This window comes from Lampetra planeri, chromosome 36 (genome assembly GCF_965212315.1).
Source record: "Lampetra planeri chromosome 36, kcLamPlan1.2.h2, whole genome shotgun sequence".
Taxonomy (NCBI): domain Eukaryota; kingdom Metazoa; phylum Chordata; class Hyperoartia; order Petromyzontiformes; family Petromyzontidae; genus Lampetra; species Lampetra planeri.
Window position 1 is genome coordinate 10,362,295 of NC_136142.1, and position 25,890 is coordinate 10,388,184.

The window sequence follows — 25,890 nt, forward strand, 5'->3', positions numbered from 1 at the left end:
GCCTGGAGTGTGTCATTCAGACTCTCTTCTCGACAGACCTGTTCTCCACCTGAGGACGGCTGCTTGCGTTGTGGCCGAAACGTCCGTGAGAATTATTTAATTATGTTTTATTTTTATTATTTTATTATTTCCATTCTACGTTACTTTACCGAAAGAACCAAGAAGATTAATCCCTGCAGTCACGAAAGCTTTAAATCGAAATTTAGCTCTACACAGCTCATGACGTCACGCACCTAGGGGGGGGGGGGGTCAGACATTTGTGACGATGTGTTACGAGGAGGGGGGGGGGTTGAGAAATGTGACGTCACATCAAAATGCGCAACTTTAAATAGATATAGACAACACGTTCTACTTAATTAAATAGACTTTTAATATTTTTTTCTCCTACACCAGAGTGCAGCGCCACATCAAATACACACAACAATGACAATAGTTTAAAGCGATTTGAAGCATGGTTTATTTTTTTGGGGGGGGGAGGCAGAGCTTTGTGACGTTATATTTGAGGGGGGTCTGGCTTTTTGTGACGTCGTGTGACGAAGGGGGGGGGGGGGTCAAAAATCGTCCAAAATCGCGTGACGTCATTTATGGACGGCCCCTTACCTGGTAAAGTAAGTTTGAAATATTGTAAGCTTTGATTTCCGTGAAAAGAGATGAATCTCTGTTACGCACCGACGTTCAGCCATTTAGTCTCAAATGAAGACAGCTTGGACATCAGGCAGTGACGTGAGCCCCGTCTGCGATCTGATTGGACGTCACCGTCCCAAGTTGGCCACTCGGGGCAGTTGCCGATCAGATTCATTCAGATTCTGGGAAACCAGATGTTGGCCAGTCGCCGGCGACGGTTGCCCTCAAGTTGCCCCAGCGGGTCGTGGCTCTCAGCCGTCTGCGTCTGCACGACTCGGGGAGCGGTAGTGTCAGCGGTTTGCGCGCTGAGCCACGAATCCGGCTCGAACCTCCGAGTTCGATTCCCGCTCACGGCCATCAACACCGGTGACGATTATCTGAAACCGGTCCTGGGCCTCCCCTAGGTTGACTCGGCCTCAAATGAGTACGCTGGGTGCGGTTTGTAGAACTTTGCCCCGGGGGGGGGGAGGCCAAAAGCCGCCGAGCGCGTGGGGTGCTGCCCCCCCCCCCCCCCCCCGGCCTTCATCGTGTTGCTATTCGCCAACAGCACTTGCTGCCACCAGTCTGTTAAGGCTGGACGAGGGGGCGGGGGGATCTTTGTGTTTAACTTTCACGACTTGGCACGGCGTGCCATTTGCTCTCCGGCTGCATGGATGATGACGACGTCACTCGCTCGCTCGATAAACTGCGCGCGTGACGTCGATGGCACGGCTCGGCTCCCGGCAAGTGGAAAAACAACTGGGCTGGTTTGGCTTAGCATGGGCCCCGGCGCGGAACGGTTTGCACGCAGCGACGCTGTTTGTGTCTCAGCGGGGGTCCTGCCAACTCGCCGCCGCTTGAATAAAATAAAAACCCACTTCACTAAGCAGGGGGGGGTGGTTATTTTTTTAATATATATTTTTTTTAACGACAGGACTTCACCATTGTGGAGCCATCACGATTGTCGTCGCTGTCATCATCCGCATCGTCATCATGAATTGTCATCATTGCAGCGATTATTCCCAAACGGGGGAATTTTTTATTTTTTAGCCGCAGTCACTTGCAAAATGTACCCGTAGATTTAAAAAAATCGTACACAACACACGTGCGCGCACGTGCTCACGTGCGCGTGCCCGCGTGCGTACGTGTTCGTGTGCGCGCTCGTGTCAAAGCCGGACTCGCCCCCATTCTGGTTCGTGTCCGGCAAAAACTGCAAAAAAAAACAGTGCCGAGAAAAAGTTTATGGACGCCAATGATCATTCATAATTGAGCTTTTTTTAGGTTAGATCGCGTAAATATATAAATGTGTCGTTAAAACCTGCCACCACCCGACACAGCCAACTAGTAAGGGTTGTCACGTTAACAGAACGTGGCCAATTCGTCACTAGTACAGCACTAACCGGTGTGTTGGAGAGCCAAGCCACAACATTTACAAACTGAGTACGACGTTTCGCCAGTAATTACAACTAGCTTCATCAGGCGACAGCCAGATTTGTGGACAAGTCTTACTGTTTCGTTCCTTATACAGAGGCGTAGATGTGGTGACCACCCTTCTGCGCTCTTGCACAATGATGGGGGGGGGCGAGATTACTGTGGCAACGTACATTATGCATGTGCATTATGCGAGCCCTTTGATCTTGTCCTTCCTGTCTATTGTGTGTTAAATTAGCCCTACCAACGATAATCCCTATTGAAGTACGCTGTCCTTTGTAGGCATGCATTTAAACAATGTAGTATTTGATGATTCGCTTCCACGCAACACTAAGGCAGTCGCTATCCGGACGGTGAAAGTTATTTTTTATTTATTTCAATTTCGATAGATTCTCTAATTTAGTCTTGGCCAGTAGTAGCTAGTTTTGCACAAAACTTCAACATTATCAAAATCAATTGAGTGTCCTCGTTGGCAAGCGTGTTCTGCTGCTGCTGACAGTTGCATTTGGGAGAATTTAATATTTATCTGATGTTCGTTTAGTCTCGTGCTTTAGTCTCATTTTTCTTGTTTGCCGAACATAGCATTTACCACACGTGCAGTTAATCCTGTACACACCTTCTGTTGATAGATATACAATTCTCTATTTTACGTACCGTACCAAATCTGACTCAGATGTTTTGTTTTTCCAAACATCTGGCTAGTTTATCAGTTACTGCCGCAATGTATGGTATTTTAATCACTTTACTTGGGCAATTCGTTACGAGTACAGCACACCAGTTATTTGTTGGAGAGAAAATTAGCTTCCTTAGGCGACAGCCAAATTTGGCCGTTGCCTAATGAAGCTAGTTGCAATTAGTCGTAAATACTGCCGAAACGTCGTACTCGGATTGTAAATGTTGTGGATTTGCCCAACACACAACCGGTGTGCTGTACTCGTAACGAATTGGCACGTTCTGTTTACGTGACAAACCTTACTAATTACATATTTACGCTATCTAACCAAAAAAAGCCTGTATTGTAGATATTGGTCGCGAAAGCCTACGTGTTAAACCCATTGATAATTATGGAAATTCCATAGTTTTACTACGAGAGCCTTCTTGAATAAAAACCGGCCTTTTCTTAAATATCCAACAGGGTTTATATTCGCCAATTCCATGTAGGAATTAAACAATGAGTAATTAAGGTTCAGGGCATGTGAAAAAGTAAGTGAATCCCTGGTTTAAGGGAATAATTAGAATCAGGTGTTTAAATAATGAGGTAGATCTTTAAAGGTGAGTTTTGAAGGTCCCACCCAATATAAAGATCAGAAAGTTTGTGAGTTGGGTCTTCACCACGTCGGTGAGTGGAAACAACTCACGTCACGATCAAAATAAATCTGAGGACCTCAGAAAAAGAGTTATTGATGCTCATCAGTCCGGAAAGGGTTACAAACACAACTCCTCAAATCTGGTGTGAGAGAAACTGACCAGCGGTTACAGGAAACGCTTAGTGGCAGTCATTGTTGCTCAAGGGGGTGTAACCGGTTACTGAATCTACTTTTTCACACGTGGTGATTAAATGTAGAATAATTTGGGGATACATAAATGTTGAAAGAGTATCATGTTTTTGTGTCATTTGTTTAATCAGGTTACCTTTATCTATTATTAGGACTTAGATTAAGAGCTAATAACATTTTAGGTCTGAAATATGTAAAATATGTGAAAGTCCTAAGGGTTTCACAAACTTTTTCTAGGCACTGTAAGTAAATATTGTTAAATTACTATATTTTAATTATATGTACACGTACTTAACATAATACGCTAACTAATTAACACTTAGTGGCTTTAAATGAACGAGCTCATTATAAAATTTGTAACGCGCACAAAATAGAACTTTTAAAAAGACGCAGAGAGGCACGAGAGCATAAATGACGGCGAAACGAATCACCAGATTCCGTCAGAGGTCATCGCACTGACAACACACAGATGTTGGGGTGGTGAGGCAGCAGGACGGAGGGAACAACAGACGACCAGAGCTGCGACAGGGTCTCTGTGAGTCTATGGGTCTCTGTGTGTGTCTATAGGTCTCTGTGTGTGTCTATGGGTCTCTGTGTGAGCCTATGGGTCTCTATGCGAGTCTATGGTTCTCTATGTGAGTCTATGGGTCTCTGTGTGTGTCTATGGGTCTCTGTGTGTCTATGGGTCTCTGTATATGTCTATGGGTTTGTGTGTGTCTATGGGTCTCTGTGTGCCTATGGGTCTCTGTGTGAGCCTATGGGTCTCTGTGTGTCTATGGCTCTTTGTGTGTCTATGGGTCTTTGTGTGTCTATGGGACTCTGCGTGAGTCTATGGGTCTCTGTGTGAGTCTATGGTTCTCTGTGTGAGTCTACGGGTCTCTGTGCAAGTCTACGGGTCTCTGTGTGAGTCTACGGGTCTCTGTGCAAGTCTACGGGTCTCTGTGCAAGTCTACGGGTCTCTGTGCGAGTCTATGGGTCTCTGTGTGAGTCTATGGGTCTCTGTGCGAGTCTATGGGTCTCTGTGCGAGTCTATGGGTCTCTGTGTGAGTCTATGGGTCTCTGTGTGAGTCTGTGGGTCTCTGTGAGTCTATGGGTCTCTGTGTGAGTCTACGGATTTCTGTGCAAGTCTACGGGTCTCTGTGCAAGTCTACGGGTCTCTGTGCGAGTCTATGGGCTCTGTGCGAGTCTATGGGTCTCTGTGTGAGTCTATGGGTCTCTGCGTGAGTCTATGGGTCTCTGTGTGAGTCTATGGTTCTCTGTGTGAGTGTACGAGTCTCTGTGTGAGTCTATGGGTCTCTGTGTGAGTATATGGGTCTCTGTGTGAGTCTGCGGGTCTCTGTGTGAGTCTACGGGTCTGTGGGTGAGTCTGTGGGTCTCTGTGTGAGTCTATGGGTCTCTGTGTGAGTGTACAGGTCTGTGGATGAGTCTGTGGGTCTCCGTGTGAGTTTATGGGTCTCTGTGTGAGTCTATGGGTCTCTGTGTGAGTCTATGGGTCTCTGTGTGAGTCTATGGGTCTCTGTGTGAGTCTATGGGTCTCTGTGTGAGTCTACGGATCTCTATATGAGTCTATCGGTCTCTGTGTGAGTGTACGGGTCTGTGGGTGAGTCTATTGCAACTGCGGGAGGCTTACAATAAGGTGGTGGGGGCTCCACGGTTGCTAGGAGATGTTAACGACCTCGCCTGGTACACAGGAGGTCGTGGGTTCGATCCCAACCCTGACGCCTGCTGTAAATGTTGAGTTTGTGTGTGTCTCTCTCTCTCCCCGTGGTCGCGTGGATTTCTCTCCGGGTCCTCTGGTTTTCCCCTCCATATTTCGAATCAACGTCACGCATTTGTGATGGCCAAGATCGCTTCAGAAAAAAGAGCTCTACAGCTCAGTGGGCCTTACCTGGTAAAGTAAAGAGGAAGAGGAGGACTCATGGGGGTGAAGTGGAGACATTGGTGTGGACGGGAATATGGGACTCGTTCCACATTCCCTGCCAAAGCCTCACCTTGGCGATGGAATCATAGAACGGGTCGCTTGTAATGATGTTCACTCTATCATCATCATCGCCATCATCAGAGCCATCGTCGTCGTCATCTCGCTGATCTTCATCGCTCTCGTAACCATCACCACCATTTTTATCATGAGCTTTTTCTGCTTTGTGAAAATCGTCATCGTCACCATCATGATGGTTACCATCATCATCGTCACCATCATGATCATTACCATCATCACCATCATCATCGTCACCATCATGATCATTACCATCATGATCGTTACCATCATCACCATCATGATCGTTACCATCACCATTGCCGCTATCATTATCATCTCTCTTCGTAAAGCCACCACCACCAATGTCTTCATCATCATCATCTATCTCATCAATGCTACCACCCTTGTTAAATTCATCATCACCGTGATCACCACCACCGTCGCCACCGTCGCCACCATTGGCGTCGTCCCCACTATCGTCCCCACCATACGCCGCGGGGTGCAGAGGGGGGTGCGTGCCGGGAGGGTAAAGTATGGGCGCGGCCCCCTGCAGCTGCGCAAGAAGCGGGTCCCAGGCCCCCCACGCGGCCTCCAGCTCGCCCAGCGACACGAAGTCGGCGCTGCGGCCACGCAGGGCGGCGTCCAGCAGCACGGCGTGGGCACTGCCCTCCAGCGCCAGCTCCAGCGCCACCTCGTCGTCGTCGTCGCCGTTGATGTTGTCGGGGTCGCGGTTGGACTGGGAATCGACAAGAACGGCGGTGACGCTGCCGTCGAGTCATCGTCACCATCGCTGCTGCTGCTGCACGAGCCGCCTGGCCTACGGCGAGCGCTTGGTACAAAGCCACGACCGGGGTGAGCATCACAGCTGCACTCAGGGCTGCTAGCGAGGAGCAGGCATGAAGGCCGGTTCAGCACACGAGGAGGTCTGTGGCCAGCACCACGCCCAGCCACCTTTGTCTCCCTCGTGGCAATGTTTTACACATCGCACCAGGTACTCATTTGAGGCGACTTAGGGGAGGCCCAGGACCGGTTAAGATAATCGTCACCGGTGTTGGCCGTGAGCAGGAATCGAACTCAGGTCGTCGAGTTCGTAGCGCAGCGGAGCGCCGACCACCACCACCGCCACCACCACCACCACCACCGGGACTCACCGCGCCGTCTCTGCCGCCGCCGCCGCCGGGCTGTGACCGCAGCACGAACGCGTGGAACGAGTCGAGCGGCGCGCCCAGCCATCGGATTCTCCTCCCTGCTGCGGCGACAGCCTCCCCCTCCTCCCCCCCGGGGGGGGGCTCCAGGTCGTCGTCTCCGAGGCCGAGCTCCTCCAGGCTCCGCGCCTCCCTCCAGAGCCGCTCGTCGACGTGTGGCCGGAAGAGAGAGCGGCTCACGAGCAGCGCCGACTCATGGCCTGCTCCGGATCCGGCTCCGGCTCCGGATTCAGACTCCGGCTCGTGGGCGCCGCCGCCTCCAACGAGGAAGACGATCTGGGCCCCACGGGGGCGGCGCAGGAGCAGGCGCGCGAGGGCCACGCGGCGCCGTGACGACAGCTTGCCCGAGGCGAGCACGAAGGGCACGGAGCGCCAGCGCGGCGAGGACCAGCGCAGCGCCACCGCTGCATGGGGGGGGGGCAGGGGACGTCGGGGGGATAGGGGGGTAACGAACGAGCGATGAGTGAAGCCGGGTGGAGTGAACAAGACCCATCCCCCCTGCTCCTCATTCCCATAGATGGCATTGCACCGGTTCATGCATTGTAATCGTGCAGAGTCCACTAACCACGACACGGCTGCTCCCACACACAACTATTAGACACATCACCACAACCATCATCACCACCTGTTGGTTTAAAATATAGGCAGAAAAAAAGGTGTGTCTTATCGTCCCCAGTTGCACAAAGCAACGTTGTTATCGCTACACTCGAGAAGAATTACAGCCGAACCCCTCTTAACGACGAGCCTCCATTGAGTCCAATGTGTAGTGTATAGTAGTGTAGTGTATAGCAGTGTAGTGTGTAGTAGTGTAGTGTATAGCAGTGTAGTGTATAGTGTAGTGTATAGTAGTGTAGTGTATAGTATAGTGTGTAGTGTATAGTAGTGTAGTGTATAGTGTAGTGTATATAGCAGTGTAGTGTATAGTGTAGTGTATAGCAGTGTATAGTGTATAGTAGTGTAGTGTATAGTAGTGTAGTGCCTCCATAAACCCCAATGTGTTCGCTTACCAACCATTCCTTTGTTAACGACGGGCTGTTGTAGGTACAGTAAATAGTGAATGAATGCATCGATTAACCGTGTTTCTTTTAATATTATGTGTTTATAATGTTGTTAGTATCTTTATGCACTAATATCCATTGTTTAAATATTATAAAGTACGTTTTTTTGGGTGAAGAAGGGAGTAACTTTCGATGCTGTCGGAATGAATTAAGCCTTTAACGTGCATCCCCTACACTCGCTTAACGACCAAATCACTTAACGACTGGTTTCGTGGAAACCAATTACCGTCGTTAAGAGGAGGAGGGCTTCTACTGTCGATTATCGATAATCCATTCATTATCATCTATCATCGATAATTATCGATTATCCGGTGGCTTCGGGGGGCGGGGGGGGTGAGGGGGAGGGGGCACCGGATTTTTTTAAAAGCCGAATAATCGCTAAATCGTCGTTAATTAAAATAGCTTATTTTTACAACTTCTTGCATGACAATTATGTGTAGGTGTTGCCGCATGTTGTTTAGTGTTCTCAATTTGTTTACTGTGTGAAAAGTGGCATAAATAAACATACAAAGACAAAAATAAGCATCCTTCTATTTTAAAATGTTACGATATTTACTGTACCGTACTTACCACTCCAATCTTTAATACTCTGCATCATGGGGTGATGTATACGGGTGCAGTATTTTCATTAAGTTGTATGTAGTGTATCATGTACCATATATATTTTACATCTGAAATCAAGAATAGCTCCGTTGTTTTGTCACGCACACGGTGCCGATCGCCGGAACTGGGTCACAGCCTTCGGTGCGATGTTTTGCCAGCTTCGCCGGATCGGCCCCCCCGGGAAACAGCCGGATAATGTTGTAAGCAGGCCGGATAAGCGCGCGGTGCCGGATAATCGATTGATCAACCGTACTTTTCCATCAAGGGCCGGCCCCGTGCACGGGCGCGAGGAGACGTGCGGGGAGGCGCCACACCTGCATAGGTCGCCGTGCGGCTGCCGTTGCCCTCGGCGACCCCGGCCAGCCCCAGCTCCTGGGCAAGCTCCTCCCCGTAGCCCTCGTACTGGCCAATCACGGCGCTCGAGCGATCCGGGGGCAGCAGCTCGGCCAACGAGGCGGCCCGCAGCATCGCCGCGGTGACGGGGTCGCGAGCGGGGGGCATCTCCATGGCGATGAGGGCCGCCACCTGGGTCAGGTGGTTCTGCAGCACGTCGCGCACCACCCCGTACTTGTCGTAGAAGCTCATCCGCCCTGTGGGGGGTGTGGGATGGAGGGGGGTGGGGGGTGTGGGATGGAGGGGGGTGGGGGGGTGATGGATGGAGGGGGGTGGGGGGTGTGGGATGGAGGGGGGTGGGGGGTGTGGGATGGAGGGGGGTGTGGGATGGAGGGGGGTGGGGGGTGTGGGATGGAGGGGGGTGGGGGGTGTGGGATGGAGGGGGGTGGGGGTGTGGGATGGAGGGGGGTGGGAAGCGGTGGCGCAGCAGTTAGCACTACAAACCTGGCAATCCTGGGGTCGATTTCCTGCTCACGGCCGACGCCGCCAGTGACGATTATCCGAACCGGTCCTGGGCCTCTGCCCTAGGTCGACTCAGCCTTAAATGAGTACCTAGTGCGGTGTGTAAATATCGTCGCTGGAGAGACAATGGCGGTCGGGCGTGGTGTTGGTTACCCACCCCCTCATGTGCTGTGTCGGCCTTCATAGGTACTTGCGAACAGCACTTCACCTAACAATCTGCAAAAGGCTATACGGGGGATCTTTGTCTTTGGTATTGGTGCTGTTGAAAGTGATGATGTTGATGGTAATGTTTCAAGTGGCGGTTGATGTTGATGGTGGTGATGATGGTAGCGGTGTGTAAACATCGCCACTGGGGTGACAAAGGCGGCCGGGCGTGGTGTTGGCCACCCACCCCCTCGTGTGCCGTGCTGGCCTTCTTAGGTGCATCTCGCTAACAGTACTTGCCCCTACAGTGTATTAAGGCTACACGGGGTATCTTTGTCTTTTGGGGGTGGGGAGGATGGGGGATGGCGTGACGGCAATGACGATGATGGTAAAGAGGTGGCCGGTGCCCTTCTCGAGCCGCCGGTTCGTGATGGCCGTGTCGGCTGTAAAGCTGCAAGATGCCGAGTGCGAGTCGGAGGGCTCCGGCCCAGTGCGTCTCCGTTCATAATGGCTGTGTCGGTGGCAACTGCTGAGGGGGCTGTGGGTTTGAGACCAGGCACCGGGTGTCTCCGTCGGGGGTCCGTGATGGTGGTGTTAACGACACACCGAGGCCGTGACCCCGAGAGCCTGGGTATCGGTGTCTCTTTCTTCCAGGGGGGTTCATCCTGGCCCTGTCAGAGACACTGAGATGGTACTGCTGAGGTTGAGCCCCTCAAGGGAGAGACACCAGACACAGAGGTTGAACTCAGGTCTCAGCGGTGCTTGCTTGGTGTCCTGTGACACGACCATTATGAACTCCCCAGGCAGACCACCAATTCAGGGATTGGTTTCAACGGTTGCCGGATCAGCGCCTCGAACACGGCCATTCTGAACCTCCTCTCTCCCCGTGGTCGCGGTCACTTTTCTCCGGGTCCCTCCAGTTGTTCCCTCCACATTTCGAATCAACGTCAAGCGTTCAGATCATTTTGGCTTCCGTAAATTTCCACACGATGACATAGCAGCTCAATGGGGCCTTACACCTGTTAAAAAAAAATAGTTTAAAGTTTAACCTTTGACCCCGTGCGCCTCCATCAGCGTGACCTCCACCCTGCGGACGTTGGGGCCGCCCCAGACGGTGGTGAGAGACGGAGCATTGAGTGCTCGGAACGGCAGGATCGCAGCCACCGCCTTCACCGCACAACCACACACAGCCACACACCACACAACCACACGTCATCCACACACTCACAACCATACAAACACACACTAACAGCCACACAGACACACATAACCACGTGGCAACCACGTGGTCACACACACACACACACATCATCCACACACTAACAATCACAAGGACAAAGATGCCTCCGTGAAGCCAGACTGTTGGGGCAAGTGCTGTTAGTGAGCACCCATGAAGGCCGGAGCAGGGATGGGTGGCCAGCACCACACTCGGCCGCCTTTGTCTCCCTCGTGGTGATGTTTACTAACCGCACTCGCTGCAGAATGGCACGGGAGAACATACAAACTCCACACAGACAGGGCACACACACGCACAGCCACACACGGACACAAACACAACCACACGTCAACCACACATCCACACACTCACAACTGCACATGGACACGCGGTGACGTCACCACGATGCTTGTACCAGGCCATGTGCACCTTGAGGCCACGTGACGTGTCGAACGCCCGCTGGCAGGAGGTCACGGGTCAGACCCAGGTGCCACGGGTCGACTGACTGAGATGACTGGCTGATGCACCACCTGTGCCCCCTACTGTGCCAACTTGCTGTGCTTTAGCCTCCCGGCACTCCGCTCGTTGTTGTGAGCGTCGCTCATCCGCCGTCTGTTGTAGTTGGAAGGCGACTGCCTCCAACTGCCCAGTAGCGTCCTTCACGAGCCTCCTCCACTGAGGCCAATCTTGACACTGCTGGTACCAGTCATCGGCAAGTCCACTCAGCTCCACGTCCTCCTGTACCACATCACTCCATCTTTTCTCTAGCCTGTGCCGCGCTCGTTTAGCCCCCTCTATCCGGCCGAACAAAAGCTGTTTAGGCATGCGGTGGCTGGGCATACGGGCTACATAACCCAGCCAATGCAGCCTTGCCTGCCGGAGGAGCTCACCGATGGGACTTTGCCCAGATCTTTCAAGGACCTGTGAGCTCCTCACACAATCCAGCCTGGTTAAACCCAGGATGGATCGTAGGCAGGCCAGCCTAAATGTTTCCAACCGGCGAAGATGCTCCACTAGGGGGGTCCACGTTTCGCAAGTGAAGAGAAGGGAGGGAATGACCGTGGCCGAAAAGACCTGAAGCTTCGTGCAGAGCGACAGACCAGGTAGCTTCCACACAGCGTTACGCAACCGATGAAAAGATATTGCCGCTCGACTGATTTGGAGTGAGACCTCTGCTGTTAAACCAGAGCCGGTCATGAGCACACTGCCCAGGTATGGGAAACTCTCCACTCTCTCCACAACTGCCCCATCACCGATTGGCAGTTGTGGGGGTAGAGTGTCCGATGGTACAAAATACCCAGGCAAGTGCTTAGTTTTGGTGGGGCTGATGGTAAGGCCCCACCTCTTAGTGGCACGCTCCAGTTTCAGCAGCAGCGTCTCCAACTCCTCCTCTGAATGAACAGCAATTACCAAATCATCGCCATACGTAACGTGGTTGACCAATAGGGAGCCATCCCTTGACCGCACCCGGGCATCGATCAGCCTCCCATTATATCTGTACCAAATGGAAATTCCCCCGGTACAGCTATTGAAGGCTTCACGAACTATGTGGTCAAAAAAAATGTTAAATAATGTGGGAGCCAGAGGACATCCCTGTCGCACCCCAAGGTGTACAGGGAATGGCTCTGACTCCCAAACACGTAGTTTTACCCGGGCCCGCTCACCATCATGAAGGTCCTTAATGATCGTGAGCAGAGGGTCAGGGACTCCGAAAGCACGAAGAACAACTCAGAGCCCAGGCCTACTGATGGTATCATCGGCCTTCACCAGGTCAATGAAGCAGAGATGCAGGTCTTGTTGAAATTCCCTACACCTCTGCTGTAGCAGACGGACAGAAAATATGGCATCCGTGCAGGACCGCCCTTTCCTGAAACCGCATTGGGGCTCCGCAAGCCTCTCCTCAGCGTGCCTAGCAAGGCGATGTTGAATAATCCTTGCCAGGACCTTTCCCGGCACACTGAGGAGTGAGATGCCTCTGTAGTTGTTACAGTCTGTGCGGTCTCCCTTCTTAAAGAGGGGGACCACCAGGGCATCCTTCCAGTCCTGCAGAACCCGTCCAGTGGTCCAGACTGTTGTTATGATGTCATGTAGGGCAGTCTGTGCACAAAAGCCACCCTCCCTCAGCATTTCGCTTGGGAGATCATCTCTGCCCGGTGCCTTTCCTGGTCTCAGACTCTGGATCCCCTTCAGTACTTCCTCAACAGATGGCACCTCAGCCAGCCACTCACAGGGGGTGACTTCCTCCTCCAATATTTGAGGCATCGCAGCCTCAGCAGGGTCATCCCCACTTTGTCCCACGTTTTCTTGGCTGAGGGATTTCCCCTCCCCCAGGACCTCACAGAAATGCTCAGAAAATCAGCAAACCTGTTCCTGGGGGTCGGAGATTGGATCACCGTTCTTTCCCCTAATGATGGTAATAGGTGTGGCGCTGCAGGTTACTTTTTGATGTAATTAAAGAGCGATTTGTGATCGCAGGCCACTGAGGGAGACTCCATCTCCTCAGCAACCCGCAACCACCAACCATCCTTGCAGAGCCTCACGGCTCTCCGAACCTCTGAGCGAAGGCTGCGGTAAGCCTCCTCATTCTCCGACGTGGTATGCTGTAGCCGATGAGAGTGGGGGCCTGTCGCTTTTTCTCAGCCAGCCTGAACACCTCCTATGTCAGCCAGGGTCTCTGGGAAGGTCTGGACTGTGTACCCAAAGCAGCCATTGCAGCTGCATGAGCCACAGTCCTAAACCTTGCCAATTTCCCCTCGACATCAGGAGGAGTGGGGGACGATGCCAACTCCAGCTGCAAGTGATGATGAAATTCTCGCTTGCAACTTTCATCAGCTAGCTGAGACCATGCCACTAAGGGTTTGAATGGGGTCCTGGGTGTCCCACCACGGGAGTGGAAGAATGGCAGGCGCATCTTACAGATGACAAGTCGATGATCAGTGGGCAGATCAGCTCCACGGTAGGTCCTGGTGTCAGGGACATGGGCCCGCATCTGCTGTTCCGTCACTATGTAGTCCAGCAGATGTTCTTGCTTGGACCCGGCATGCATCCATGATGTGGTGTGGATGCGCCGATGCCGGAACAGCGTGTTGGTAATTACAAGCCCATGGGCTGCACAAAAATCTTGCAGCCTCCTGCCGTTGTTATTGAGCTGATCTGGCCCATGCCTTCCAATTACTCCAGACCAGGTGCCAGCATCATGACCAACTCGGGCATTGAAGTCACCCAACAAGATTACTCTATGCCGAGGGGCCAATTTAGCTAGCAGCTGTGACAGGAGGTCATAGAAGGCATCTCACTCATCAGCCTTCCCTGCATCCCTCCACAGATGTTCGTCTTCAGTGGGGGCATAAGTAACCACAACCACCACTCCTCGCCTCCGGTTGATGGGAAGGCGAGCCCAAAGTAGCCTGGGGCTTACAGCTTCCCACACCTCACTGCCATGCTCCCACGCCCCTTCATTCTTTTGTTCGAAGAAGAGCCACTCCCTGTTGTTTGGCAGTCTCCTGCCCCGAATAGAGGACTGTCCATCCCTCATGGTGGCAGGAGCCAGAGCCGGTCCACCGGACCTCTTGAATACCACAGAGATCCAGGCGATACCGGTCCAGCGCCCAACAAAGGAGTGGCAGCCTCTCCTCCACAGTGAAAGTTGGAACATTCCACGTGGCCACACGCAGTAGTTTTTTGTTGTTTCTGAAGGAGCCCCGAGGGTAAGGATTCAGTCTCCTGGCTCCGCCAAATGGGGTTTGGGCAGGAGACGTCATAGACGCCGTCTCCCCGGGGCCTCCGGCACAATCTTATTTATTAAATTTTGTGTTGTGGTTTAGTGGTAATTAATTGAAGGTGGAGGAGTTAACAGCCCTTCGCACTCGTCCAAAGCCCCCATTTAGCCGCTGTGGTGGTTACAAATGCCGTGAAGGGAAAAGCCAATCGGAATTGGCCCTCCCCCCACGGCACTGCCCACGACAGCGTTGCCCGTCCGGCACCACAAGGAGGTAGAGGGTTGTTTTGCTGGACACACACACTAAAACAACCACACATTAACAAAACAATAACACATACAAACACAACCACACGTCAACCACACATCCACACGCACACACCGACAACCGTACATGGGTACAACCACGAGCACATATCCGCACGCAACAACCACACGCGTAGACCACAACAACCACACGTAGACCACAACAACCACACGTAGACCTCAACAACCACACGTAGACCACAACAACCACACGTAGACCACAACAACCACACGTAGACCACAACAACCACACGTAGACCACAACAACCACACGTAGACCACAACAACCACACGTAGACCACAACAACCACACGTAGACCACAACAACCACACGTAGACCACAACAACCACACACGTAGACCTCAACAACCACACGTAGACCACAACAACCACACGTAGACCACAACAACCACACGTAAACCACAACAACCACACATAGACCTCAACAACCACACACGTAGACCTCAACAACCACACACGTAGACCTCAACAACCACACGTAGACCTCAACAACCACACACGTAGACCACAACAACCACACGTAGCCCTCCACAACCACACGTAGACCTCAACAACCACACACGTAGACCACAACAACCACACGTAGACCTCAACAACCACACACGTAGACCTCAACAACCACACGTAGACCTCAACAACCACACGTAGACCACAACAACCACACGTAGACCACAACAACCACACATAGACCACAACAACCACACGTAGACCACAACAATCACACACGTAGACCTCAACAACCACACGTAGACCACAACAACCACACGTAGACCACAACAACCACACACGTAGACCACAACAACCACGCGTAGACCTCAACAACCACACGTAGACCACAACAACCACACGTAGACCACAACAACCACACACGTAGACCTCAACAACCACACGTAGACCACAACAACCACACACGTAGACCACAACAAACACACGTAGACCACAACAACCACACGTAGACCACAACAACCACACGTAGACCACAACAACCACACGTAGACCACAACAACCACACGTAGACCACAACAACCACACACGTAAACCACTAAACGCGTAAACGGCTAGACGACACCGCCGGATGGGCCTGGCCGCCCCCCCGGGCGTGGCAAGGCGGAGTTGCGCACCGGCTTGGCGAGGTAGTGGTCGACGAGGTGGAGCTCGTCGTGGCGCAGCGAGCCAGCGAGCGACGCCACGAGCTCCCGCGACGACGCCAGGTCCCGTCCAAACGGCTTCTCCAGCAGCACGCGCAGCCACGCGCCGGGCTGGGTGCACGCACACGCGCGCGAAGGTCAACCCGCACAGCCGAAACGGACCAGGGGGTGGGTGGCCAACACCACGCCCGGCTGCCTTTGTCTCCCCAGTGGTGAAGTTCGTGCACCGCACCGGAATCGAACTGGGTTCTACGGATTCATAGTGCAGTGCGCTGACCGCTACACTAACACTTCCCACATACATGCAGAAACAAAGATAAAGATCCCCCGGATAGCCTTAACAGGCTGTTGGGGCAAGTGCTGTTAACGAGCACCTATAAAGGCCGGCACCGCACACGAAGGGGTGGGTGGCCAACACCACGCCCGGCCGCCTTTGTCTTCCCAGCAACGATGTCTCCCCATAAAATAATCGTCACTGGTGGTGTCCGTGATCGGGAATCGAATTCGGGTTGCCGTGTTCGCAGCACAGCATGCTAACCGCTACACTACCGCTCCCCAACATGCACACACGTGCACACACGTGCACACACACGTGCACACACGTAGTAATGTGCTGGCCTTCACACGCAGCAGGCGCACCCCTTCATCTCACCTGTCCACACCTCCATCTCATCTCACCTGTCCACATTGGTCTCACTTTATCCACCTTTGTCCGCTCACCCAATAATCTCACCTGTACACCCATTTCTCCCTACCGTCTCATCTCACCTGTCTACCTACGTCTCACCTGTCCGCCCCTCCTCTGTCACCATGAATCGTGTCACTCGCCATCCACCCGCGGTCTCACCTGTGGCGAGCGGCAGTGCCTGTGGAGGTGGGCGACGATGGCGGGGTAGGCGTGCGGCGGCACCGACAGGTAGAAGAGCCGCCCGCTCTCCACGAGGCCCTCCTCCTCAGCCCGCGCCGACAGGAAGTCCCGGCACAGCGATAGGAAGTCGCCCTCCGTCGACAGGCGGTGGTAGGAGGTGAGCATCACAAACTGATGCCTGCAGCAACATCGTCAGCGGCATCATCAGCAACATCATCAGCGGCATCATCAGCAACATCGTCAGCATCGTCAACATCGTCAGCATCATTGTCAGCGGCATCATCAGCAACATCATCGTCAGAAACATCGTCAGCATCGTCATCATCAGCAGCATCATCAGCAACATCGTCATCCTCAGCAGCATCGTCAGCATCATCAGCAGTATCATCAGCAACATCGGCATCATCAGCAACATCGTCAGTATCGTCATTGTCAGCATCAGCACCACCAGGATGCCGCCGTGGAATGCCTCACAACATTAAACACAAAAGCCATACCACTGAAGTGGTCTCTATGGGTCTCTATGGGTCTCTGTGTATCGATAGATCTCTATAAGTATGGGTCTCTATAAGTCTCTATGAATCTCTTGGAGTATTTAACAGAGCCGCACACGTTAACACAGCCAACGCGTTAACGTCTCCTGCACGGGTTGGGCAGTGTTAACAAACGAAGAAGGGACTCAACGATTAGAATAACCAGCATACACTCAATCAGCGGAAATGGGTGAACAAGTGAATGGAGAGGCACACGAGCGAGAGGGCGAGCGATTAAGCGATCGAGCGGGCGAACGATCGAGCGGGTGATTGGGCAATTGAGAGGGCGAGTGATCGAGTGAGCGATTGGGCAATTGAGAGGGCGAGTGATTGAGCGATGGAGCAAGCAAGGGAGTGGGCGAGCGATCGAGCAGGCAAGATTGCAAGTGAGTTAGTGGGCGAGTAATGGAGCGATCGAGCGATGGAGCGGGCGAGTGACAGTGGGAGTATGCGAGCGGGGGTGAGCAATGGGAGAGAGCGAGCGAACGGGTGGACAAGCGAACGGGCGAGCGGAAGAGCGAGCGGAAGAGCGAGCAGAAGAGCGAGTGGAAGAGCGAGCGGAAGAGCGATCGAGTGGGCGAGCGACGGGACCTCAGAACGCTGCACAGTGCCGGAGCCACCCTCCGCGGGCACCGCAGCCGCCCCGGCCCCAACGCGCTGAACATCGCGGGCCGCCCCTGCGCAGGTTCCGCTCGCGCCGCGCCGTGGAACGAGAACGTGTCGCGCCGCCACCCCCCGCCCCCCGCGCCATCGTCTCCTCCTCCTCCTGGTGGTGGCGGCGCCGGCACGCTCGCCCGCTGGGCGTAGACGCTGAAGAGCGCCGGCCACAGGTGGCGGCGTGCCAGGTCCCCCGTGGCACCCAGCAACACCACGCTGTGGTGACCACCCTGGGTCAGCACAGGGGGGCGCAGGGCAAAGGTCACGAGCAGCCATCGCACGGCCGCCCCCGCTAAACGTGCCATTGTGGTGACGACGACGTCTCCTCCGCCACCTCCTGTCCCTCCTCTTCCTGATGCTGCCGCTGCCGCTCTCTTGTCACCTCCTCGTCCCCCTCCTCCTCCTTTGCTTCCAGATATCGGTCCTCGTCTCGTTGTTATTTCCCTCTTGGTTTTGTTCATCCACGACAAGTCTCACCGGGGACGTCACCTGGTTCAATAAAGGGGATCACAAGGGGGCAGCGATGAATCTAAATGGAGCCATGCCGAGTAAAATACAGAGCGACTCCTTCACTTATGAACATTCGACTTAGAAACTTTCATAGATACGAAAAAACCTGTCCTGTTCTGACCGAAAGTTCAACCTCCACGCAATAGATGGCAGCGGTGGCATTTACATCTGCAGAACGTGAAGAACCGGTGGCATCTACATCTACAGGAGATTATACAACTTTTAAAGCCATTCCCCGTGTTTAGTGTACATGCCATACAGCGTGTTGGAATCGCCAGCAGTAAAGTTGTACTTTTGTAGTGAGATGTTAATGGTGTCACTACGGTGTTAGTGCCAGCCACTGTCACACAAGTGCTACTGTGCGTCTGGAACCTCTCTCGGGGGCCAGGGTGAGAACGGAAAGTGAGGGGGCCCTAGGGGCATCGTCCTGGTGACGGCCTGAGAGAGGGCAAGTGAGGACGGGGTAGTCTCGGTGAACCCGAGAGGGCACGTGACCGGGACAGGGTAGCGAAGGGGGCTTGAGGGACACGTGATGCTCGCTCGGGATCCTTCGGGAAAGATCCCGAAGAAGTGTGGCCGAGGGCGGAGCGAGGCCACGCTCAGGAGCATCAAGGGGCAGTCCCGGGAGCGTTCGTGGCTGTACTCTGGAATCAACCCTCGGCGCTACGTCTCTCCGATCTTCGGTCTCTGCTCGGCATCGTGGGTCAGTCAGGATGTTACTGATCCAGAAAGTTGCATAGAGACGTAGTTACAGAGACGCATACAGTTACAATGAAATTCAGTTACACACACATCCATAGCATTGCATCCAGACTTATAGTTACATAGAGATATCCAGAGTTATGTAGAGACTCGCTGAGTTATATGGAGACATAGTCACATAGAGACGCATAAGACTTATACAGAGACACATTGAGTTACTTAGAGACACACAGTGTTACACAGAGACTCACAGAGTGACCAGGAGCGGCCTGCCTATACAGGCGAACGAAGGCGCCAAGTTAAGTGGGGTGCCCAATTCGAGGGGGAAATACAAATAAAAAATACAAATAAAATAACGAAGATGGAATTAAATTTAGATTTAAAGCTTTCGTGACTGCAGGGATTCATATTCTTGGTTCTTTCGGTAAAGTCACGTAAAAGGAAAACAATAAACAATAAAACAAAAAAATATATCATTTTATTGTTTCCCTTCTACGTGACTTTACCGAAAGAACCAAGAATATGAAGATGGAATTATTTCAATTCCCGTGCGCGTACGGAGGGAATATTAATTATAATTCATTTCTCAAAACTTAATGCGAGATAAGTTATGTTTTATGAGCACAGAGTGTTTTTTTTTTATTCGGAGGATTGTGTAATTCCAGGTTGAAGTTAATTCAAGAGTTGTCTTAGTTATTTCTATATTGGACGTGGTGGTCATGGAGGTCAAAGCAGGATAGCGCCATGGATGATTTTGGATTTGTAATAATAAAAATGTGGGGGTGGGGTGCCGATTGCAAGGTTCACCTTAAGGGGGCGCCAGTTGCTGGCAGCTCGTCTAGGGCCACCCATGAGAGTGACACAGAGATCCATAGAGTGACACAGAGGGCCATAGAGATACATAGAGACTCACAGAGTGACACAGAGATCCATAGAGTTACATGGAGAGCCATAGAGTTACACAGATACTCACAGAGTAACACAGAGATCCATAGAGTTAGACAGAGACTCACAGAGTAACACAGAGATCCATAGATTCAGATAGAGACTCACAGTGACACAGAGATCCAGAGTCACACAGAGAGCCATCGGGTCACATAGAGACTCACAGAGTAACACAGAGAGCCATTGAGTTACACAAAGATCCATATAGTTACATAGAGACTCACAGAGTGACACAGAGATCCATAGAGTTAGAGAGCCACAGAGTTACATAGAGACTCAGAGTGACACAGAGATCCATAGAGTTACACAGAGATCCAAAGAGTTATATAGAGACTCACAGAGTGACACAGAGATCTATAGAGTTAGACAGAGCCATAGAGTTACACAGAGACTCACAGAGTAAGACAGATAGCCATAGAGTTACAGAGAGCCATAGAGTTACAGAGAGACTCACCGAGTAACACAGAGATCCATAGAGTTACATAGAGACTCACAGAGTGACACAGAGATCCATAGAATAACATAGAGCCATAGAGTTACAGAGAGACTCACAGTGACAGAGAGATCCTTAGTCACACAGAGCAATAAAGTTACTTAGAGACTCAGAGTGACACAGAGATCCATAGAGTCACACAGAGCCATAGAGTTACACAGAGACTCACAGAGTTACACAGAGACTCACAGAGTTACACAGAGATCCATAGAGTTACATAGAGACTCACAGAGTGACACGGAGATACATAGAGTTACACAGAGATCCATAGTCACACAGAGAACCAGAGTTACATAGAGACTCACAAAGTGACACAGAGAGCCATAGAGTTACACAGAGATCCATAGAGTTATACAGAGACTCACAGAGTAACACAGAGATCCATAGAGTCAGATAGAGACTCACAGTGACACAGAGATCCAGTCACATAGAGAGCCATCGTGTCACATAGAGACTCACAGAGTAACACAGAGAGCCATTGAGTTACACAAAGATCCATATAGTTACATAGAGACTCACAGAGTGACACAGAGATCCATAGAGTTAGAGAGCCACAGAGTTACATAGAGACTCAGAGTGACACAGAGATCCATAGAGTTACACAGAGATCCAAAGAGTGAAATAGAAACTCACAGAGTGACACAGAGATCCATAGAGTTAGACAGAGACTCACAGAGTGACACAGAGGGCCATAGAGTTAGACAGAGCCATAGAGTTACATAGAGACTCACAGAGTGACACAGAGATCCATAGAGTTAGACAGAGATCCAAAGAGTTAAATAGAAACTCACAGAGTGACACAGAGATCCATAGAGTTAGACAGAGCCATAGAGTTACATAGAGACTCACAGAGTGACACAGAAATCCATAGAGTTAGACAGAGACTCACAGAGTGACACAGAGGGCCATAGAGTTACATAGAAACTCACAGAGTGACACAGAAATCCATAGAGTTAGACAGAGAGCCATAGAGTCAGATAAAGACTCAGAGTGACACAGATATCCATAGAGTTAGACAGAGCCATAGAGTTACACAGAGACTCACAGAGTGACACAGAGATCCATAGAGTTACATAAAGACTCACAGAGTGACACAGAGATCCATAGAATAACATAGAGCCATAGAGTTACAGAGGGACTCACAGTGACAGAGAGATCCTTAGTCACACAGAGCAATAAAGTTACTTAGAGACTCAGAGTGACACAGAGATCCATAGTCACACAGAGCCATAGAGTTACACAGAGACTCACAGAGTTACACAGAGACTCACAGAGTTACACAGAAATCCATAGAGTTACATAGAGACTCACAGAGTGACACGGAGATACATAGAGTTACACAGAGCTCCATAGAGTCACACAGAGAACCAGAGTTACATAGAGACTCACAAAGTGACACAGAGAGCCATAGAGTTACACAGAGATCCATAGAGTTACATGGAGACTCACAGAGTGACACAGAGATCCATAGACTTACACAGAGCCATAGAGTTACATAGAGACTCACAGAGTGACACAGAGATCCATAGAGTTACACAGAGATCCATAGAGTTACACAAAGACTCACAGAGTGACACAGAGAGCCATAGAGTTACACAGAGATCCATAGAGTTACATGGAGACTCACAGAGTGACACAGAGATCTATAGAGTCACAAAGAGAGCCAGAGTTACACAGAGACTCACAGAGTGACACAGAGATCCATAGAGTGACACAGAGATCCATAGAGTTAGACAAAGCCATAGAGTTACATAGAGAATCAAGAGATCACAGCGCAAGGCAGTGAGTAGTGACATCAGTAACACGAGATTGCAAATTAATTTTAGCAAAAAGCAAACGCCAACATTTACACTCTTATTTATTTATTTAACACGCATACGGGTTACACATCTGTAAATTGGCTTATTCGTGTTCATCAGCACGATTCGGTCTCTGCGTGAAAAAGATCAAACATAGTTTACTAATTACAAATCACAAAGCGGGGTTGGGGGGGGATCTCAAAGGGCCACGTTGCTTACCTGACACGAAGATCGGGAACCAGGCACACCAAGGTCTACAAAACGCCACGCGCACCACGTGACGCTTCAAATGATTAACGCAACTTTTATTGAACCGGGTTAAAGTTGGCCCCTTTATATTTTAGCAAGGCCGCGAGCATAGATTATGATCTGTGCGGGTCTGACGCGGGTTCTTTGCGGGGCTACAACTCGATGTTGAACCCTTATATTTGGTGGTTGGTGGTGGTGGGGGTGGGGAGGCAGCGTTGGCAGTGATGCGCACAATTCGGCATCACCGCTCGCGACCATTGGATGCCACGGTGGCCAGATGTTAACTCCCTCGCCTGGTATGTAGGAGGTCGTGGGTTAGATCCCTACCCTGACGCCTGCTGCTGTATATTTGGAGTTTCCGTGTCTCTCATCATCATCACGGTGGCCAGGAGATGCTAACTCCCTCGCCTGGTATGCAGTAAGTCGTAGGTTAGATCCCGACGCCTGCTGCTGTATATTTTGGAGATTGCGGTGTCTCTCTCTCTTGCTCTCTCCCCGTGGTTGCGTGGGATTTTCTCCGGGTCCTCCGGGTTTGTCCCTCCACATTATAAAAACAAGCACGTAAGAGTAATTTTTGGCTGCTATGCATTTCCGCACGATAAGCCACTTCTCGTTGGGCTTTCATTTGTGGCCAGGTCGCTTCTGAAAAGGTGCTCTACAGCTCATTGGAGCCTTACAAGATAAAATATCTTTAAAATGTAGTAATAGTTTGAATGGCAACACCGTGTGCGTTGAACTTCCTTCGTACCCTACGTAGCCAACCATGCTAATCGGTAAGGACACCAAACTAAACACAAAGTGTACGTGGCCTTAAAAGGGAACAACATATGTAATAGGCGACGTTTCGGTAAATTACCCTTCTTCATTGCACATCATCGTCACCTATTTATGCTGCTGCTTTCCTTTGAAGGCCACGGCGTTCTCTAAGAAACGCGTCCCAGAGTTTGTGCTTTAGGGAGTCTCCATGGACACACGCGGAGTTGTCAAATCCACTGTTGGATGAGCACCCCCGACCCCCCCCCCCCGACAAAAGCCGTTCTCGTCGTGGGGAAAACATTTGACCATACTTCACCACGCTGGTCAGCGCGAGTTGTCGGAAGGCCCGGAGCCCAGACGTGGGATCGTGGAGCAGCAGTCCACCAAATGGATTCAACATCTGAATCTCGTGGCGGGACTGCCGGGGCTCCCTTAAGCCCCCGGCTGTCGCATCGACTGCGCTGCGACGTCATTGTGTCTGTCGAAGGCGAACGACACGGCGATCTGTCCCTCTCGACGAGCTCTACACGATGCGCTCATCAAAGTGTCACAGTTGTGTTTCTCCTGCGCATTCGTCCTCGCTGCTGCTGCTGCGCTTGGACATGACGCCAGAACGATCCGCGGCCAGGCGGGTCGCGGCGTTTGTGTGCGCGGTGGGACGGAGTCGCCAACAATCAATTACGATTTTGACTTCCGTTTATTCGGGGACCCCGGGGTCCCGCCATGAGGTTCATCGTGTTTATTACTCGCTGCAGTTCATCTCCTGCCCGCCCACCCGTCAGCAGGTGTCCCCCCCCCCAATATATATTATAATTACGGCCACATCCCCCCCCCCCCAATATTCAAATATGCTGAAAATGTCCCCCCCAATATATTGCTATAAAATCATTGCAATGCTATGTAAATAAAAACAACTTGCTAAACCTTGGCCACAATATCTGGACTTGTCTTCATATAAATCAATGCAGATTTGTTTATATGATTGTGGTTATGGTTGTACTTTAACACATTCCTGCGGAGGGAGCTGGTAGTAACGTTGCGTTGCTCGGTCAATGGCCAGGGTCAACGGCGGCGTGGTGTATTCCGCAAATATGCTCGACTGTGAGGGCGGGCACAAGCCGGCGTGAGTAGGTTAAACGTTGAGTTTTATAAGGGCACCACGGGGTGACCAGCCCCTCCCCACCCAGCCCCACCCCACCCAGCACCACCCCAACCTCCCCACCCAGCCCCTCCCCACCCTCCCCACTCAATCCCACCCTCCCCACCCAGCCCCTCCCTGCACGACGGACACAATAATCCCCTGTGGGCTCGTGTAACCAGGAGGTTCCTACCAGTATTAATCCCTAATCTCTGTCATTACACACAATGAAACAAGAAAAGGTAAAAAAAATAAAAACAAAGCAATGTAATACACTATTTGACATTATTGTAAAAATAAAAAGTCCATCCCATGTGTTAGTAATTTTTAAACATATTTTAGGCAGGAAATTAGTTTTCAAATTTAGATATTTTTTTCTGGGTTGGGACCCCACCCAGACCCCCTGTAAGATTTGGTCCCCCCCAATGTTGACTCCATGGCTACGGCCTTGGCAGGCGAGATGAGACGCATCGGAGGGTAGAGTCAACCATCAGCTGCTCTCTCTTTGTCAATCCCCTGCTGGATGACCCCACTCCCCCCCCTGCATCGGCCACAGGGGTGGCCGTGCGGCCGTCACTTCACCGACGCCGGCTGCGAGTGCTCGGGCCTTCTTCGCCCGAGGGGGTGACCGCGTCGGGTTTTTGCAACCATTTGAGCTGCAAGAAAACACACCCGCGACTCGTGTGCGTTCAATGGGCGAAGGGATATTTATCTCTCTCACAGACTCATTAAGAGGGGGGGGGGGGGGGAGACATTTTGACACACAAAAACCTGGGACATTTAATCAGAATCTGTATTCATACTGCGGGAGGAATCCTATGAGCTGTGACGCTCTTTTTCACAGATGTCCAGTCGAGCCACGGAGTACGAACGTTACAACAGCACAAAAACACGACGGCAGTGCAACGTACAACGGTGAACAAATCACCCAAAGACGAAACCATCCCCATCCTGCCCGGCAAAACGCTCACTCAAGGGAAAAAATGTATTTTTAGGAAGAGACCTGTCCACCACGAATGACAGCTCAACAAAGTGCCCCCTACCCCCACCCCGTCACTTGGACGCAAATGTGCCCAGGCGGCCGGGCAAGATGCCCCCCCCCCAGCAGCAGCAGACGCCTCAACCAGTGGGACGGTCCCTGCCAGACCCGTTACGGCTGGCAGCCAAAGTGGGGGGTAGGGGGGTGGAAACGCCAGGGTCATCGGTTCTGATATTCACGCGCCACCACCCACGTTGGCACGTGGCTAATGTTCGAACTCAGCTTAGGAGGTTCATTGCGACCAGAATTTTTATTTTTAAAAATAAAAAAAACTTAACATATGGACAGCGGACGCCGCCGCGTCCATCCGGCCCACGTGCATCGCGCCCCACGTGGTGCGACTACTTACCCAGAGCAGGAAGTCCGGGTCCCAGTGACGTCATGTTGGCAACGCCCCCGAACTCCCTCGTGGTCACGTG

At 51.7% G+C, this 25,890-nt stretch overlaps 1 protein-coding gene across 3 annotated transcripts; it reads right to left on the reverse strand.

Moving 5' to 3' along the window:
* Positions 1-1,493: 1,493 nt before the first annotated feature.
* On the reverse strand, positions 1,494-25,890 carry LOC144730798 (GDH/6PGL endoplasmic bifunctional protein-like). Of its 3 annotated transcripts, none has more exons than XM_078611550.1 (8): positions 25,821-25,890; positions 17,775-18,329; positions 16,630-16,828; positions 15,756-15,893; positions 10,423-10,540; positions 8,689-8,964; positions 6,660-7,117; positions 1,494-6,244 (listed from the first exon to the last, which is right to left on the reverse strand). In XM_078611550.1, the coding sequence occupies exons 2-8, from the start codon at positions 18,299-18,301 to the stop codon at positions 5,447-5,449; spliced, it is 2,514 nt and encodes an 837-aa protein (XP_078467676.1). In that variant the 5' UTR covers positions 18,302-18,329; positions 25,821-25,890; the 3' UTR covers positions 1,494-5,446. The 3 variants fall into 3 exon arrangements, with proteins under 3 accessions (XP_078467676.1, XP_078467679.1, XP_078467675.1); XM_078611553.1 differs by lacking the exon at positions 25,821-25,890 and adding an exon at positions 22,509-23,544; XM_078611549.1 differs by lacking the exon at positions 25,821-25,890 and having other exon boundaries at positions 17,775-19,067.

Excerpts from the sequence above, each read along its gene's own strand:
- LOC144730798 (XM_078611550.1), bottom strand. The coding sequence starts at position 18,301 with ATGAACAAAACCAAGAGGGAAATAACAACGAGACGAGGACCGATATCT. Across the intron at positions 15,894-16,629 it reads GGCACTGCCGCTCGCCACAG|CCCGGCGCGTGGCTGCGCGT; the intron begins GTGAGACCGCGG and ends GCGTGCACCCAG. Across the intron at positions 7,118-8,688 it reads CCGCACGGCGACCTATGCAG|CGGTGGCGCTGCGCTGGTCC; the intron begins GTGTGGCGCCTC and ends CCCCCCATGCAG.